The 15,309-nt window shown below is 42.5% G+C and overlaps 1 protein-coding gene and 1 long non-coding RNA gene across 6 annotated transcripts in view; one reads left to right on the forward strand and one right to left on the reverse strand.

Annotated features, from left to right (window-relative positions):
• Nucleotides 1–1,064: 1,064 nt before the first annotated feature.
• Nucleotides 1,065–13,685, reverse strand: CCNL1 (cyclin L1). Of its 5 annotated transcripts, XM_055321152.1 has the most exons (11): nt 13,330–13,685; nt 13,138–13,212; nt 12,487–12,596; nt 6,690–6,810; nt 5,561–5,625; nt 3,731–3,830; nt 3,522–3,626; nt 3,300–3,441; nt 2,749–2,860; nt 2,502–2,600; nt 1,065–1,960 (listed from the first exon to the last, which is right to left on the reverse strand). In XM_055321152.1, the coding sequence occupies exons 1-11, from the start codon at nt 13,654–13,656 to the stop codon at nt 1,612–1,614; spliced, it is 1,605 nt and encodes a 534-aa protein (XP_055177127.1). In that variant the 5' UTR covers nt 13,657–13,685; the 3' UTR covers nt 1,065–1,611. The 5 variants fall into 5 exon arrangements, with proteins under 5 accessions (XP_055177127.1, XP_055177128.1, XP_055177130.1 ...); XM_055321153.1 differs by lacking the exon at nt 2,502–2,600; XM_055321154.1 differs by lacking the exon at nt 1,065–1,960 and having other exon boundaries at nt 2,498–2,600.
• Nucleotides 13,360–15,309, forward strand: part of LOC129507028 (uncharacterized) — a 73,913-nt gene continuing 71,963 nt past the window's right edge. Inside the window, exon 1 of the long non-coding RNA XR_008663915.1 lies at nt 13,360–13,474. This is a non-coding gene — a long non-coding RNA (uncharacterized LOC129507028). The remainder of the gene's footprint in view (nt 13,475–15,309) is intronic.

The following is a 15,309-nucleotide window of genomic DNA, read 5'->3' on the forward strand; positions in this document are numbered from 1 at the left end:
GTCTCCTTCAATGTAGTTGCCTTAGTTGGCTTGCTTTTTCCAGCCCCATTGCCCACCACTGGTGACCATGCTTTATAGGTTTTTGAAATAATCTTCAGTTTTTTTCTTTTAAACATCTTAAGTGGCAGTGAATCTTTGTATCTTTCTGCGTGTATTTCATCTATTGATACAGCAAAAAATCATTTGGAGCCAAGTCCAGTGGACAAATAAAGTATCAAGCTGTATTAAAAAAATAGTGGAAAACTAAATATTTTAACTATAAAATATGTCCTTTAAGATTTCTAAATTCAGGGGCTCCTGAGTGGCTCAGTCAGTTGAACATCTACTCAGGTCAGGATCTACGGGTTGTGGGTCTGCCCAGCTTTTGGTTCCATGTGGAATCCGTTTGAGGTTCTCTCTCCCTTTGTGTGTGTGTCCTGTCTTTGTCACCACCTGCCCTGTACCCTGCTAAATAAAATCTTTAAATAAAAAAGATTTCTAAATTCACTTCCAAATTATTGGGAAAATAACTCTCAACATGAATAACTTAAAAAGTATTCATTTGGATATAGGACTTCTGGCTTTTACAACAAAACTTCATTTTCTTTGTGGTCAGACTTTATCAGCCCCAGCCAAGTAGGGGGATGGGGAGAGCTCCTTTTATTACTGAATCTTCCTAGCTTAGATAAAAATCCTCATTAAATATCTAATTTAAAGAAAAACCTTAAAAGTCAACAATTGGGTCTGATTTGTCATGTTAAGTTTTCATTTGATCAAGAGGGCAGCTCATTTAAGAAATGGTACCATAAATACTATTTATGTGCAAATAGATTTCATTATAAGACTGGCTTAGTGCTACAATGTAACATCTAATCTTACATTGCTGCACACACCCCATCTTTTTTTCCATATATAAGGCTAAGACTTTTACAATAGTTCCCACTGCAGGTAAAAACTGCATTTAATAATCTCAAACCATAGCTAACGGAGGAAAAGAGTAAATTTGTCAGAAAATCAGTACAAGCACTTTACTATTAAAATTTTACTTTTTTAAATAATTTATTTAAATAAGATATTTGAAGCAGTTTAGAAAAACAAGATTTGTATTTTATTTCCTTGTAAAAATCTTTACACATGCAGACAAACCAGTGTTAAGAAAGTATTCACCATCATTTAAACAAATAACCACTTAAATAGAACAGTGTCTGCAATTTTATCTGTATAAAAATAAGATACATTTTTACAGAATTCACGCTCCAGTTCTTATAGCAATAAACAATACACAACTATAATAAGTACAATTGAACCTGACCATGGTTTTCAATTAGATACTGCTAGGGCATTTTAATGTGCAAAAAAAAACAAAAACAAAAACCAAAACAAAAACCAAAAAGGAAAAAAAAAAAAAAAAAAAAACCAAGAAAACAAAACAAAAAAAAAAACCCAAGGGAAAAAAAAAAAAAAACAACCATAGTTTTTCCAAAACAAAATGTCTTCAGTGTTTCTAGAGACCTAGAGGGTTTTAAGAAATCATATCCTAATCAGTTTGCTTTTAATGTTTTTGATTATGAGTCCATACATCACACCATAGATAGGCAAAGCCAGGAACTGATGCAGGCTCAAAGAAGAAAGTCAGCGCCTGTGCCTGCCATGTCCTGAGCGGCTGCCACCATGGTGCTTGCCTTTATGGGACCTCTCAAAGGAGCGGGATCTTTCACGCCTGTCCCTATGATGTCCCCTTTCATGCCTGTGTTTCTTGGCAGCATCTGAGTGATCCCGAGACTTGCTCTGAGATCGAGAACGAGATTTTTTCCTTTTATGACCATGTCTATTTGAACTTTTTAAATCATCTCTGGTATGCTTGGCCTTAAGGTGAGGAGAACCATGATTATGATGTCTTCTTGGGCTTTCACTGTGACTGCGGGACCTGCTTCTTGATCTTGAGCTGTATGTTCCAGACCGGCTCCGCCTATTGTTATAACTTAGATAATAAAAATTTGAGGTTTAGATTCAGTTTCTACTGGGACCAAATTATTTTGGTGGTGCTTAGAATAGCTTCAAAACAAAACTATGCTTTTTGTTGAATATCTCACACATGCTCAAAAGAGCCACTGAATAGACATAAGCAGCTAGGAAACTAATTACAAAGCTAACTTGGGAAGACTCTTTGGCCAACTTGAGTATTGGTTAACAGTTAATAAAATATTAATATTTTCTAACTGAAATTGAACAAAACTATTTTCACATTATAAACAAGGTATTAACAGCTTTCCATAGCACTTTGTGGCCAGCCCCTACACCTCTCCAAAATATGGGCAAAAACAGAATAGCTCATAAGCTACACCACCCCAAAACACAAAAAGCCATGTATAGGCAGGACATACTTCCAAACTCCTTTCTCGTAATTTACCTCATGTTAAATTATTAAATGTAGCCCAACTGTGACATCTACATTCAATTTTTAAAAAAGTAGGAACCTAACTCCAAATAAGACTCCTTTCTCTAGGAGAATATTTACTTACTGTCTTCTTGGAGTATGTGATCTAGAACGTGATCGCGTTCTTGATCTTGACCGACTAGCACTTCTGCTATTTCTACTTCTTTTGCTGTCTTTTCTTACTCTTCAAAAAAAAAAAAAAAAAAAAAAAAAACCACAAAAACAAAACACACACACACACAAACCCATTATTTTAGGTACATGTTTAGTGTGTTAGAAATTAAAAACATAAAAGATTCCTTAGACCAGTTTTCTAACTCAAGGACACTCACCCATTATAAGGGCTTTTGGAAGCCTGTTGTCGGTCTTCAGGTTCTTTCTTGACTGTCTTCACATTGACAGACACTGGTGACTTCTCTTCAGCTTTCACTTCTCTTGGTGATGCTTAAAAAAACAAAAACAACCCAATAACACAAAGTCATGTTACCTATTGGATTTAACAGAGGGCCAAAAAGTTGTTTCTAAATATAACTCAAGTACCCTGCTTTCAAGTATGATCTTGAGTTGACTAACATGAGAAAAAACAGTAACAGCTTCTTTTAACATTGTTTCTGTGCCACTGCTAAAGCTTTCTTTTTAAGAAGATTTATCTACTTCTTTATTTAGGGGGGAGGGGACAGGAAGAGAGGGGAAGGTGGAGAAAAAAATCTCAAGCAGATTCAGCACTAAGAACAGAGCCTGTCAGGCTGAGATCATACCTTGAGCCAAAATCAAGAGTCGGACGCTCAACTGACTGAACCACCCAGGTGCCCCTAAATGCTAAAGCTTTCTAATAACCAGACACCTTCAGTGCCCAGTCATTTCAATTCTGAATATATCTTACATGGTTTAGAGGCTGGAGAAAATCCACCAAGGGTTGAAAGGGCTGGAGTTCCATCGGGATTCAAACCCTTTGCTTTTAATTTGGCTTCTTGTAAGGCTACTTTTCTTTTCTCTACTTCTTTTTCCAGCAATTCATAGTTTGGCTAATGGAAGAAAATGAAGTAAGTATTTTCCCCTTATACTAGTTTAGACTCTTAGCACTTAAACATGCATAAACAACTACCTTTTTTCTGGTATAAAGCCTAAGTGTTTCTATGCAGATTTCCTGGATCTCCTCTTCCGTAGTACCAAAAAGAAGAAACCAATGGGGACGAGTTGGTAATGGAATCTAAACCATAAAAACAGAATGGTTTAGATCAAACTTGTTTTTATTAGGAGGACTGCTAAGTCTTGTGATTTATCCTATAGAAGAAACAGGCTATATATACCTACCTGAAGAGCTCTAGCTGCAAGGTAGATACAAGCACATGCTATAGTCTCTGGTTGAAATCGAACAAATACATTGGTTCGAAGACTGTCATTCATATAATTCCTGAAAAATATTTCAACCATAAGCTTTGTACATAAATAAAACAGCCAGTCTGAAGCTTACATAAAATTGGAGACTCAATCTACTTTATTCTTTTTTCTTCTCATATTTATATTCATATCCTCATATTCTAGCATATGACAATTCTTAAACTCAAAAATCAGTAAGAGATAAGAATTTAACACTAGAACCATTCTCTAGTTTTCCTATAAATGACCAAAGTCCTTTAAAATAATCCCATATTATTCCAAATAAAACTTATTTTTATATATTTCTATAAAAGGCAATACTGTGAAAGTCAATTTTGACATAACTAAGTTTCAGAAATGATAAACCACTCCAACAATACTTCAAGCCATTAATCATTGACCATCTCTCCTTTATCCACAATAAAAAGCAGTGTCAACCAAGTTCTTTCAAAATCTCAAAATATTGTGACAGGGGTAAAAAGGCATTTTCAGTAAGCACTCACCAAGTTATATTAAGACAACTAAGTAAGCTACTTCAGAAAATTTAGATAGGGAAGAGCAGTAAATATACAAAACAGCCTTGTTTACATACCTTTTTTGTGACTAAGTATAAACAAAAGCAATAAACTACTTCAGTTAATAAAATGCTGGACTTTATTAGTGAACCCTCCCCGCAATATCCCTAAAGTATTAAAGAAACTTCACAAATTGTTTAAAAGGTTAAACCAAGAAGACTATTTCTTAAAAATCCTTACCCACGAAAACTGCTTAAATGTTTTATAGAGCATATATAAAAATGTCATGCATTTTATAAAAGCAATTAGACTTTTCTAATACCACTAGTATATACTTAGTCCTAAAGAAGCATGGTAGTCATTAAGTCCAGAACACAAAATTTACTTAAGTCCTGCATATCAAAGAGTCTTAAAAAAGTAATTGTAGCTGGACCAAATTGTTTTACCTTAAAATAAGCTAGCCCTCTAAATCAAACATCTTCATGTCAAAAGTCCAAGTTCTAAAGTGCTTATGTTAATATTAACATCTCTCTTAAAAATGTACTATTATTATTGCCTCAGTAGTCCAGCAGCTGCAATGCATCCAGTATGGGAATGGCACCCATTTTAAGCTGCAAGCTGTAGTCTCCTTTGACAGAATCCATGCTATACATACTAAAATTAGAAATCTAAGTCAAACTCCTAACCAAAAAAAAAAAAAAAAAATCATTTTATTCATACTGGCTGGACAACAAATCTATCAAAAATGAACTACTCATTTTGATAGTTACAGGTATACATTAAATACACAGGCATGTTGAATAGTTACTTCTAGAAGCAAATATACAAATCCTTTTGACACCCCGACAGAACTAGAAGATGCTGCCAGATGGATATGGACCACTTCAGTGAATCTCGGATGAGAGCTTGCACTGGATTGGCTGGAGAGCAGGGCAGCCAATCAGGCCATCCTGAGGTCATGGGCTGAAGTGCAGAGGGCAGAGTTCTATGACTTACCATCATGGACTACCCTTTAATTAAAGAGTAGAAAAAAGAACAAAGTTAAATTGAGTTCTCCATTGAAAGCAATTAGTCAAGCCAAGAAAACAGGAAGCAGAAATAAGCATTATTTACCTTTTGGTTAAAAAACAAAAAAAACAAAAAGCACCAAAACAAACTCCTCTCATTATTTTGGAAAGGGAAAACGAAACTTACTTTATTTCTGCTTCTGTTTTCCTGGCTAGGAAAGAAATGTAAAAAAGCAACTTACCAGGCAGTTTGAACCAGGGTTTGATTACGTTCACATTCTAAGACTTGTAAATACATAACAATGATCTGAAGGACAAGGGAAAAAAACTCAATTTAGCATATCAGTGGGTCTTTCAGAGTTCAATGAATATATAAGTAACTGAAATGTTAGGTACAAGTTTTAACGCTTCTACAAACTGCATAGATAATACAGACCAACCTAAAATGCACATTATAGGCAACGTGGGTTATTATGCTACTACAGTCTATAAAAATTTTAAAATATGATCCAAAATTCACAGGAAAAAAAAAAGAATTAAGTCAATTAAAAACAATACCTAGCATCTCATGAACACATTACTATGTGACAGATGCTGTGGTAAGAAATTATGTCACTTAATTTCCCAAGATACAATTCTTCATGTCCAAAAACCCTAGACTATGTTTTTAAAGTCATACAACGAGTATGACCACATTATTTAATACACACAGTGGGTATTATAGTAAATAAACACTACTCTTTCTGCAGTGAAGCTTATATAAATAGCTCCACGAGAGTTCAGGTCAGAGCTTTCTGGACCTGTAGAATCAATCATTCCCATTCTACAATCTTAAAGATGTGGAACCTGAGGAACAGATATGTTTGCCCAAGTCACACAGCTAAGGGCAGAGACAAGTTTCTATCACAGACAGTCCTGTCCCCAGAGCACCCTCATGGTAACCACTGCAGTGATCATATGTAAGCAAAGAGACACTGGAGAAATCTACAAACGTACAAGAACAGGAAGAGTGAGCAGCCACCATGATTTGAACATTTTACTGAGCAACCAGTAGCATGCCAGGTACTTCTGCAGATGTGTATTATTATTTACTCTTAGAATAAGGTACTTCACACACAGTCTGTTTTCTAGGTAGGGAAGCTGGGTTAACCACAGAGGCAAAAAGAACTTATCTATGTCCACACAGTGAAGAGTGAAGGTCTGAACCCAGGTCTTTTTGACTCCTATTTTACTGATAAATTTCAATATCCTAAAGGATGCTGTTTAAAACCAAGGTTAACTCTCAAAATAACTGTAACAAATTCATGTAAGATACAATTTTAAGAAAAACCCTAATACTTACGAACGTAATTTCTGCACTCTACAACTCACCTTATGGGGATGCTTGACATGCACACAAAATCCCAACTCCTTTAGCACCCTCCTCTCTGCCTTGATAACTTGATTTTTGGTGTTAATGTAGTTCTGATCAAGGATCAGGGGGCTTGGAGTCCTATAGTTTGTAAGAAATAAAATCAAAACTGTTTTGCACATCCAAAAAATTTTATTTGTGGCATCTCCATTTTCCCTTCCAACCAACTATTGGCAACAGAAACCAGCTTTTTAAACTCCTGCAAACAAGTTAAAGCATTAATCTTGTGCTGTCCAAGTTATGCTAATTAAACATATACTTAACTAAGTTTCTATAGAAACTAACTCGATCCTGTAGTGAAAAATTCACTCTATGCTTTATCTAGCCTTTGTTGATCTTTTTCATAGGATTACCTTATAGGTATGTATGCATTTATACATAAATAAACTTAAGTGATTACTGATTTATCATCACAAACCCCATCAGTCTAGACTTTCCAATGACAAAGCTAATGGACTCTTGAAAATACTTACCATAAAGACTTCATAGATTATAATGATTTTACTTGTTTTTCTAAAATATCAACTCTTGGCTAGTTTAGGACCAAAGTAAAAATTGGAGAGGAAAAAAATGGTAGGCAGATAATCCAGATTCCCTAAATGGGTGCTTTGCTTGAACAAATTGTTCTAAGAATCCACCACTGTCAAAGAAAATCTGGTAACTAAAGATTGACCTCAATTACAGAAAGAAATGTTTTGAAAATTAGATTCAAACCCGAAAGTTGATAAAAAGTAAGTTTACACTAGGTCTGAGTTGTTATTAGGCAGAATAACTTTCTTTAGAATGTGATGAAGAAGAGACTGGGGACTGTAATGAGGGAACCAGAAGAATGCTCAAGCTTCTCTGTGCCAGACTAAATTCCGACAGCTCCAAAAGCTGTAACGCAGAAAGCTATCAATGGTTCAGTGCTTTGGAAACAGCATGTTCAGTTAAAAGACTAAGTCTTGAACTGAAAATTGGTTTCTTACTGAGAAGTTTGTTTTTAGTCAGGACTAGTGGATTTTCATTTTCCCAATGTCCTTCATTTGCTACATTATTAGATCCAACTACCAAGAAAGTACGTTTTCATTAAGGCGTGGTTATAGAATATGTATATGGGGAGAACATGTAAATATTTTTCCCCATACTGAATTCATTTTCAGCCAGAATATTCAAGTTTTTGCCCTGGGCAGAACACCTGTTTTTAAAAGATAGTCATTCTGAACAGTACTCCAATTCACAACTCATTTTACCTTACATACCAAATGCAGAAAAACGTAAGCTCATATATATTTAAATACATTCACTTGAATATTAGACAACAATCTGAAATGAGCTACAGTTAAATGAATTAGTGACATATATCTAAAAAATCTGCTTTCTAAAGACCTGCTTACTCCCATTCTAAATCACAGCAACTGGAACGCTTGTTAAGACTACTTCAAATCATTTCATACTACGATTTTTATAAAATACACTAAAAACAAGAAAAAGGTTGGCAAATTTGACAAGATGGAAACTAGCTTACTTAAATTAACAATGCTGAAAATGGCCTTCCCGCAGTTCAATTCCCATTACAGCCATGCAAAGTGTGAGGAATGAGGCCACCAACCGGACAGGGGACTGATTTCAAACATAAAAATATAACAACGAATCTTCTTTATCAGGACGATAGGCTACAAGTTAATTGCTCTTTGAGAGAAAATTAATTTAACTTCGGAGCAATCAATGTATACATGAAAATGTAACCCAAAAATCTTAAGACTTGTAAATTTTCACGGTTTATCATCATAACAGAAAACTTGGAAAAAGGTCAAGTCCAAACCTTAGACTTTCCTAGCTAGTGATCTGATGGCCCTCCCTCGACAAGTATTAGGACAGGCATCTCCAATGCTGGAGATACTCTACTATTAACCCTTTACCCCTGGCAATTCAGACTGTAATCTGCACCACTACAATCCTAAAAATAAAATTTTATAAAATCAGTTTTGTTCTCCCCTATTTATATTGAGCAAACTCCTCTACATCTTTTACGAAGCGTGGTTTAAGAGTTGCCTTCAAATTCTGTTAAAATTCATTTTTCCTGCAATTAACTAACCACTTGTTTGAATAATGGCTATCTGATCCCAAATCAGGCTTACTCAGTCACTAATTCTGCTTAAGTCAATTGTTATTTTCCATTCATTCTGCCACAATCTTCACTTTCCCTTCCTTGGGTATCAAAAGCCCAGGAACACCAAAACCCAATTAAGGAAACCAAACCCATTTACTACAATTCAACTATGTAGTCAACTTCTTGCTTGGGCCTTCTATTACCTAACCTAGTTTTGAAAGTTAACTTTGCAGCCATGTAAACTGCTGTCTTCATTTTGTTAAGAATGGGTTTTAAACCAAGGAAGGCTCAGTGAGCATGTATTTATAACTACCTTATAAAGATTACTTTGTATCAGAAATAGAAAAATGTGTCCCCTGCCTCAGCAGTAAGAAGAGAAAACTGTGTAAGCAAGTGGTTTCCTTACTTATGTTAACAAAGTATCAATCAGCACTGCCTATGGCAGCAAGAACATAAAACTGAATGGAGGCTCGCTAGAATTTCTTCTTCATTTTGGCAAACCTCCCAGTAAGTTTTAGGAGGTGACACTCTTAAACCTCTTAAAAAGAAAACTTGCCATCTATTCAGAGAAAAAATAATTTTCATTATCAATAACCAACCAAACCTAACTCTACCTCTCCTCTGCTTTTAAGTTTGTCAGATTAAATTTACATGAAAAGAACAATTTTCAAACTGGAAATTTTCAAATAGGAAATCTTGGGCTTTGGTCACTGAAGTTTATCTGATCCCTCAGAGTAACTTTTCCTTTAGTATAATTAGTTGAAATACAACTTAAAAAAAAAAATGAAAAAATAGGAATACACCCAAACATGGTAAGTCTCATTCATGTGCTAGAAAGACCTAGAAAATTTTCAACTAGTTCTTCAAGAGACTATAAACTAAAAGGAGATTAAGTAGTTTTACAGGGAGCCAGACTGCTGTTCAATACACAGAAATGTGTAATGCCTACTCCAAAGGAACGTTCCTTCGTTATCAGTCTTTAAACAAACCGAAGGCCACCACCTTTAGAGCCACCAAAATAAACTGGGGTAGGTTGGACTAAACGACAAGATCACTTAATACCTTTCCAACTTCCTATCTACATACATATTGAAAATACCACACCACATTCACCAATGAGTGGGTGCCATGAGTCTGAAGATTTCATTGTCTTCTTTTAGACAAGCCGTCAAGGATGCATGTGTGGACTCCTTATAATTACAGAAAATGCTGAATTTTCTGGAAATGAGCTGCATCGCTAAAGCAAATTAAGTTGGAAACTACTGAAACGAAAAGGCTCTCTTCCCTTTCAATGTAGCCGTTTATTCTGAGCTTAGATGATAATTACATAACTACAAAAAACTGAAGGGAGAGTTCAAATAACCCATGACAGAACGTGGGGCAGTGGTACTCTCTAAAAGCTCCTCTGGAGATTCTAAATGCATAATCAGGACTAAAAAATGACCTACTAAAGGCTACAAAAATGATGCCTCCTCTGAAATTACCAAGATCATACTACGATTTAAAGCTATGCATAAATCAAATTACAACAGCATCATTAAGATAAACTGATATGCTATTTATCTAACTCAAGTGTAACGCTGGCAGTACTTTCTAGTGACGTAACATAAAAAAAAAAAAAACGTGAAGCTATAGTTCTAATAACTTGGACAGCAAAGACAAAAGCTTATAACAAGAAACAGGAGTTTTTCTAAATGGTTCACCAGTGGCCAACCTGTTAGTCCCCGATTCCAGTGACCTATTCTCAGAGCACTGGCTTCTCCTTGGGGATTTTCGATACTTCACTCACTGTTGCCATGACGACAGCTTCATCTCTATGTACCACTCCACATCACCCAGGCTTTGGTAAATGTAGCTGGTCGCTGTATAGTCGGTTGCAAGGGAAAAAAGAGTTGAAGTTAATAACATATACAAGCTACGTGTCTGAGTAAACTTGTAATATGCATAGAAACACTTTTACATCCTGCTTTAAAAAAAGGCTTCCATGCATTTAACTCCTTTTAAACTTCATGCTATAATCAGACTTGTAAGATTGAGACAAAGTCAATTTCTCTGTAATAATGACCAAAAACACGCTATTACATGAGACACAACAGTCAGTCAAGTGAGATGTTTTAAATTCCAAGGTCTTTATGGTTAAGACCTATTCTAACATCAAGGAAGAATGCTCTAAGTCTCACAGAAAAACGGAAAGTAGATAATCATTGTTAAGCGATAATACAATAGTTGGCTCAATGGTTCAAAGAATACGGACAGAAAACTCCCTTAGGCAAACACAGAATCCTTTTACTAAGGATGGAAAGCCTTTTTATTACTGTCATGTTTTAAACACCCTGAAGAATCAGCTAGATACCTAAAAACAAAGTTTAGCTCAGACCAGACTAAATACCAATTTGAAATCTTCCCAATTTCCAGGGATTCCTCACCAAGAAGCTAAAAGATATTGTGAAGTGAAATAAAAAAATCAGTCTGCCCCTGGACATGGTTAGGATGAAGGAGAAAAGATGGCGGAAAAAGACTGTAAGAAAGCTGAAAATGCCGTGAAAACTACGTGGGTAACAACGTCTCAGACTTTGTAAGTAGACTAAAGGTTACTCTACTGTTTGTCTGTGGATGGTTCCATCCCTGCCAGCTTAGACTCAGCCAAGAACGACCACTCGCACAGGATACTAATTTGACACTAACTGACACCCAACCCCCTGCAACTCAAAATCCTCTTATAACGGACTCCCACAGGGTAAGCTGGTCCAACATCACGGTTCCTTAAAGAGCTAACACAGAAACTAAATCTACGCCAAGGATATCCTCCTGGAGCGTGCACTGCAAGTCCCCTCTAGATGCAGGAAGCCCTGCGCCGCTAACTTTTTTGGCACTGCCTCACAGGAACACGTAAGTCCACGTAAAGTGTTGTCGCGTAGCCACAAAAACCTGTAATACGACACAGCACTTGGTCTCTGCTTTCCTACTTCTTACAAGATCGAATAAAACGGCCCTTATCTAGATGTAACCCAATCGGTTATCTCTCTACCCCACTCACTGATACTGTATCTGACCAAAACAAAATACCTGTTCAATCCCTTTGACTTCAAACTTCAACCTGTATCATCATCCTGCAGTCCTTTCAGATCCGGTATTATGCGCCATATAGCGTAGTTCAATGTTGAGAAGTATTCTAACAAGAGCCAACCTCAATTGATAAAAAGAATTCACTGGGACTCCGAGTAGAAAGACAGACTCTACGCAAAACTGTGCCGCAGTTATTAACTTGCACTGCAGGGTTTACGCTTCCAGCCTTCCGTCTTCCAAGAGAGGGGAGGGGGTGGGGGTGGGGTGGGGGAATAACTTACAGAAGACACTCACACTTGAGCCAAACGTATTCCCTTTCTTGTTTAATCTTAAGCCCCAGGACTGGCTTCACAGCACTGTTAGGATTGTCCATAAATGCAACTGCCTCTACAAACTTTAGATAGCTGGTTAATTGTGGCTGGTTTCCAATGGGTTTGGGTTTTATCAGTGAGCTCCTACGTGCATTTCAACACCTGAATTACGGCCGGTTTTATCCTTTGCCACCAGTTTCGAAGAGAAAAGGGAAATGCTTTGGTTGGATGGTTGGTGCACGAGACGGTAGCGGCAAGCAACACTGCGCTCAGTAACGCCCATCTTACCTTTTTCCTCTCAACTGGCGGAGGTGGTGGAACACGTTGATCACATCTCTTATTCTTCGGGGCGCTTCTTCGATTTTCGACGCGAGGTTAATACAGGCCATGGCGACGATCTGCAAGAGCCCACAAGCGAATGCGACGTGGTTACACCCGGCGGGGGTGGCACGATCGAGGAAGCAGAATCGGGGAAAAAGGGCTCCCCCCATCCCATCCCATCCCATCCCCCCCCACCCCTGCCGGCAAGTTTAACCGACTCGTTCTGATTTGCAGATCTCAGGACGCAGCTGGGATTTGGGGTGAAACAGAAGCGTGATGGGCATTCCTAGGCCGTCACCTCACCAGCAGGCTACCGATGCGGCTTTTTTTTTTAATTTTTTTTTTTATTTTTTATTTTTGGATTTTTTATTGCTTAACGGGCCAGCTCGGCCTTCCGGCGGCAGCCGCACGGCCGGGTCGGGGAGGCTGCGGGGCGGAGCGGTGCGCGCTCCGGGCACGTCCCCCGCGCGGTACAAAGGCCTCGGCTAACCACTCCCTCCCTGGAAGCGCCCGCGGCGGCCGCCCCCTCCCCCCCTCCCCTCCCCTCCCCTCCCCTCCCCGGCCCGCTTCCGGGTGGAGAAATCCCCGCGCCCCCGCCCCCGCCCCCGCGGGGCTCACCTCGAAACTGTGCTTGACGAAGGACTTGGAGTAGAAGAATCGGTGGAACAGCACCTGCCCCGTCGCCATCGCCACCTGCAGCCCGAGAGGAGAACGCAAGCGCAGGGGTCAGGCGGGCCGAGCGGCGCCGCCGCCGCCATCTTGGGCCGCCGCGCGCCCCTCCCCCCCCCCCCCCCGGCCCGCCGCCCCGACCTGCGGCAGGCGGAGGAGGATGCCGGCCGCCTGGATGAGCTCGCAGCCCAGGATGCGCAGGTCCGTCTCGCTGGGCAGGTCCAGCCCGTCCTGCATGGACGGCGTCGGCGACAGCCGCTCCTCCGGGATCAGAGAGTGGTCGATGGTGAGCGACACCTCCGAGTACAGGCGGTCGCCGATCAGGATCCCGCCCGCCGCGGGCGTCGTCGCGGCCGCCGTCCCCGAGCTGGGGCCGCCCGCGCTCGGGGCGGCGGACGCGGCGGCGGCGGCGGCGGCGGCAGCGGCGGCGGCGGCGGCGGCGGCGGTCGGGTGAGGCCCGGACGCCATGGTGTGGGCGAGCTGCACGCACGCCCGACGCAGCCGGAACCCGGGCGAGACTAACCAGCGTCCTCGGCGCGACCGACGTGCCCGCGACCGCCCGGGCCGCCTCACGCCGCGTGCGCTTCCGCCCTGACGTCACCGCGCCGGCGCGCGCCAGCTAGTCCCTGCGGGGCGGGGGGCGGGGGGCGGGCTCTGCGGGGGGCGCTGCGGGGCCTTGAGCTCTGCGGGGCGTCGGGCCCTGCGGGTGGGCTGCGGGGCGGGGGGCGGGCTCTGCGGGCGTTGGGCACTGCGGGGGGCGCTGCGGGGCGGGGGGCGGGGGGCGGGCTCTGCGGGCGTCGGGCACTGCGGGGGGCGCTGCGGGGCGTCGGGCTCTGCGGGCGTCGGGCTCTGCGGGTGGGCTGCGGGGCGGGGGGCGGGCTCTGCGGGCGTTGGGCACTGCGGGGGGCGCTGCGGGGCGTCGGTCGCTGCGGGGCCTTGAGCTCTGCGGGGCGTCGGGCCCTGCGGGTGGGCTGCGGGGCGTCGGGCTCTGCGGGCGTTGGGCACTGCGGGGGGCGCTGCGGGGCGTCGGGCTCTGCGGGGCGTTGGGCAATGCGGAGGGGCTGCGGGGCGTCGGGCTCTGCGGGCTTGGGGCGCTGCAGGGCCTTGAGCTCTGAGGGCGTCGGGTTCTGCGGGGCCTTGAGCTCTGCAGGGCGTCGGATTCTGCGGGAGTCGGGCCCTGCGGGGGGCGCTGCGGGGCGTCGGGCTCTGCGGGGCGTTGGGCACTGCGGGGGGGCTGCAGGGCCTTGAGCTCTGCGGGCATCGGGTTCTGCGGGGCCTCGAGCTCTGCGGGCGTCGGGCTCTGCGGGCGGTGGGCTCTGCGGGGTCGCTGCGGTCCGGGCCGGCCCGCTCGGCGGGACAGGGTCCTGGGCTCCCGCGGGGCGCCCGCCGCCCGTCCGCCTGCGAGACTCGGTGCCCGCGGCCTGGAGCAGCCCGGGCTCCAGGAGGACGGCGGCGACTCGCCAGGTGCTGCGCGGCCCGGGGATCGAGGGGCTCCTCGGGCTCCGCGCGCTTAGGCAGGGTGGGAGACGTCCACCTCCTAAGGTGGTGTTTTGGTTTTTGTATTTTGTTTTGTTGTTTTGTTGTTGTTGTTGTTGTTGTTGGTCCCCTGGGATGTTGGCTAGCGACTCCCGGAATGTCCCCAAGTTCGAGGTGAAAGTGACCCCACGGATGAAGTCTCCTGGGGTCTAGCGTTGGGAGACAGTGAGTAGGGCTGCGTTGGCTCCAACTCTCCATCGTTCTGTCCCAGGCTTGACCCCCGGAGAGGCTTGGGGGGCGCGGGATGAGACGCCCCGCGGACTCTCACCTGGACTCCCACCTGCCTCGGCCGACAGGCGCACCCACCCTGGCATCTCCAGAGCAAAGGAAGTCCATGCATTCTGGTATTTGTCAGTGACGTCACGGAAGCAACACATACTCAGAGCCCTCTTTTTTCTTTATTTTCTTCCTTTTTTTTTTTTTTTTTTTTTAAGCGTTAAATCCGTTCTATTTGGTAAATCCTTGCACGAGCGGTTCTGAAAGCTTGACTTCGAGTTGCAGTCTGTGGAGGTCTGAAGACCTACCGACGCTTGAGCCTTACCTGCGGAGGCTGGTGTGGTTAACTGAGGGTGGGCCCAGCCAGTG

The sequence above is a fragment of the Nyctereutes procyonoides genome, unplaced genomic scaffold, assembly GCF_905146905.1.
Source record: "Nyctereutes procyonoides isolate TBG_1078 unplaced genomic scaffold, NYPRO_anot_genome, whole genome shotgun sequence".
In the NCBI taxonomy this organism is placed as follows: Eukaryota; Metazoa; Chordata; class Mammalia; order Carnivora; family Canidae; genus Nyctereutes; species Nyctereutes procyonoides.

Bases quoted from the DNA above. Each gene is read 5' to 3' on its own strand.
- CCNL1 (XM_055321152.1), bottom strand. From the start codon at position 13,656: ATGGCGTCCGGGCCTCACCCGACCGCCGCCGCCGCCGCCGCCGCCGCT. The intron at 3,831-5,560 runs GTAAGTTGCTTT...AATATTTTTCAG, and splicing joins ACCCTGGTTCAAACTGCCTG to GAATTATATGAATGACAGTC. The intron at 1,961-2,501 runs GTAAGTAAATAT...TTATTATCTAAG, and splicing joins TCACATACTCCAAGAAGACA to TTATAACAATAGGCGGAGCC.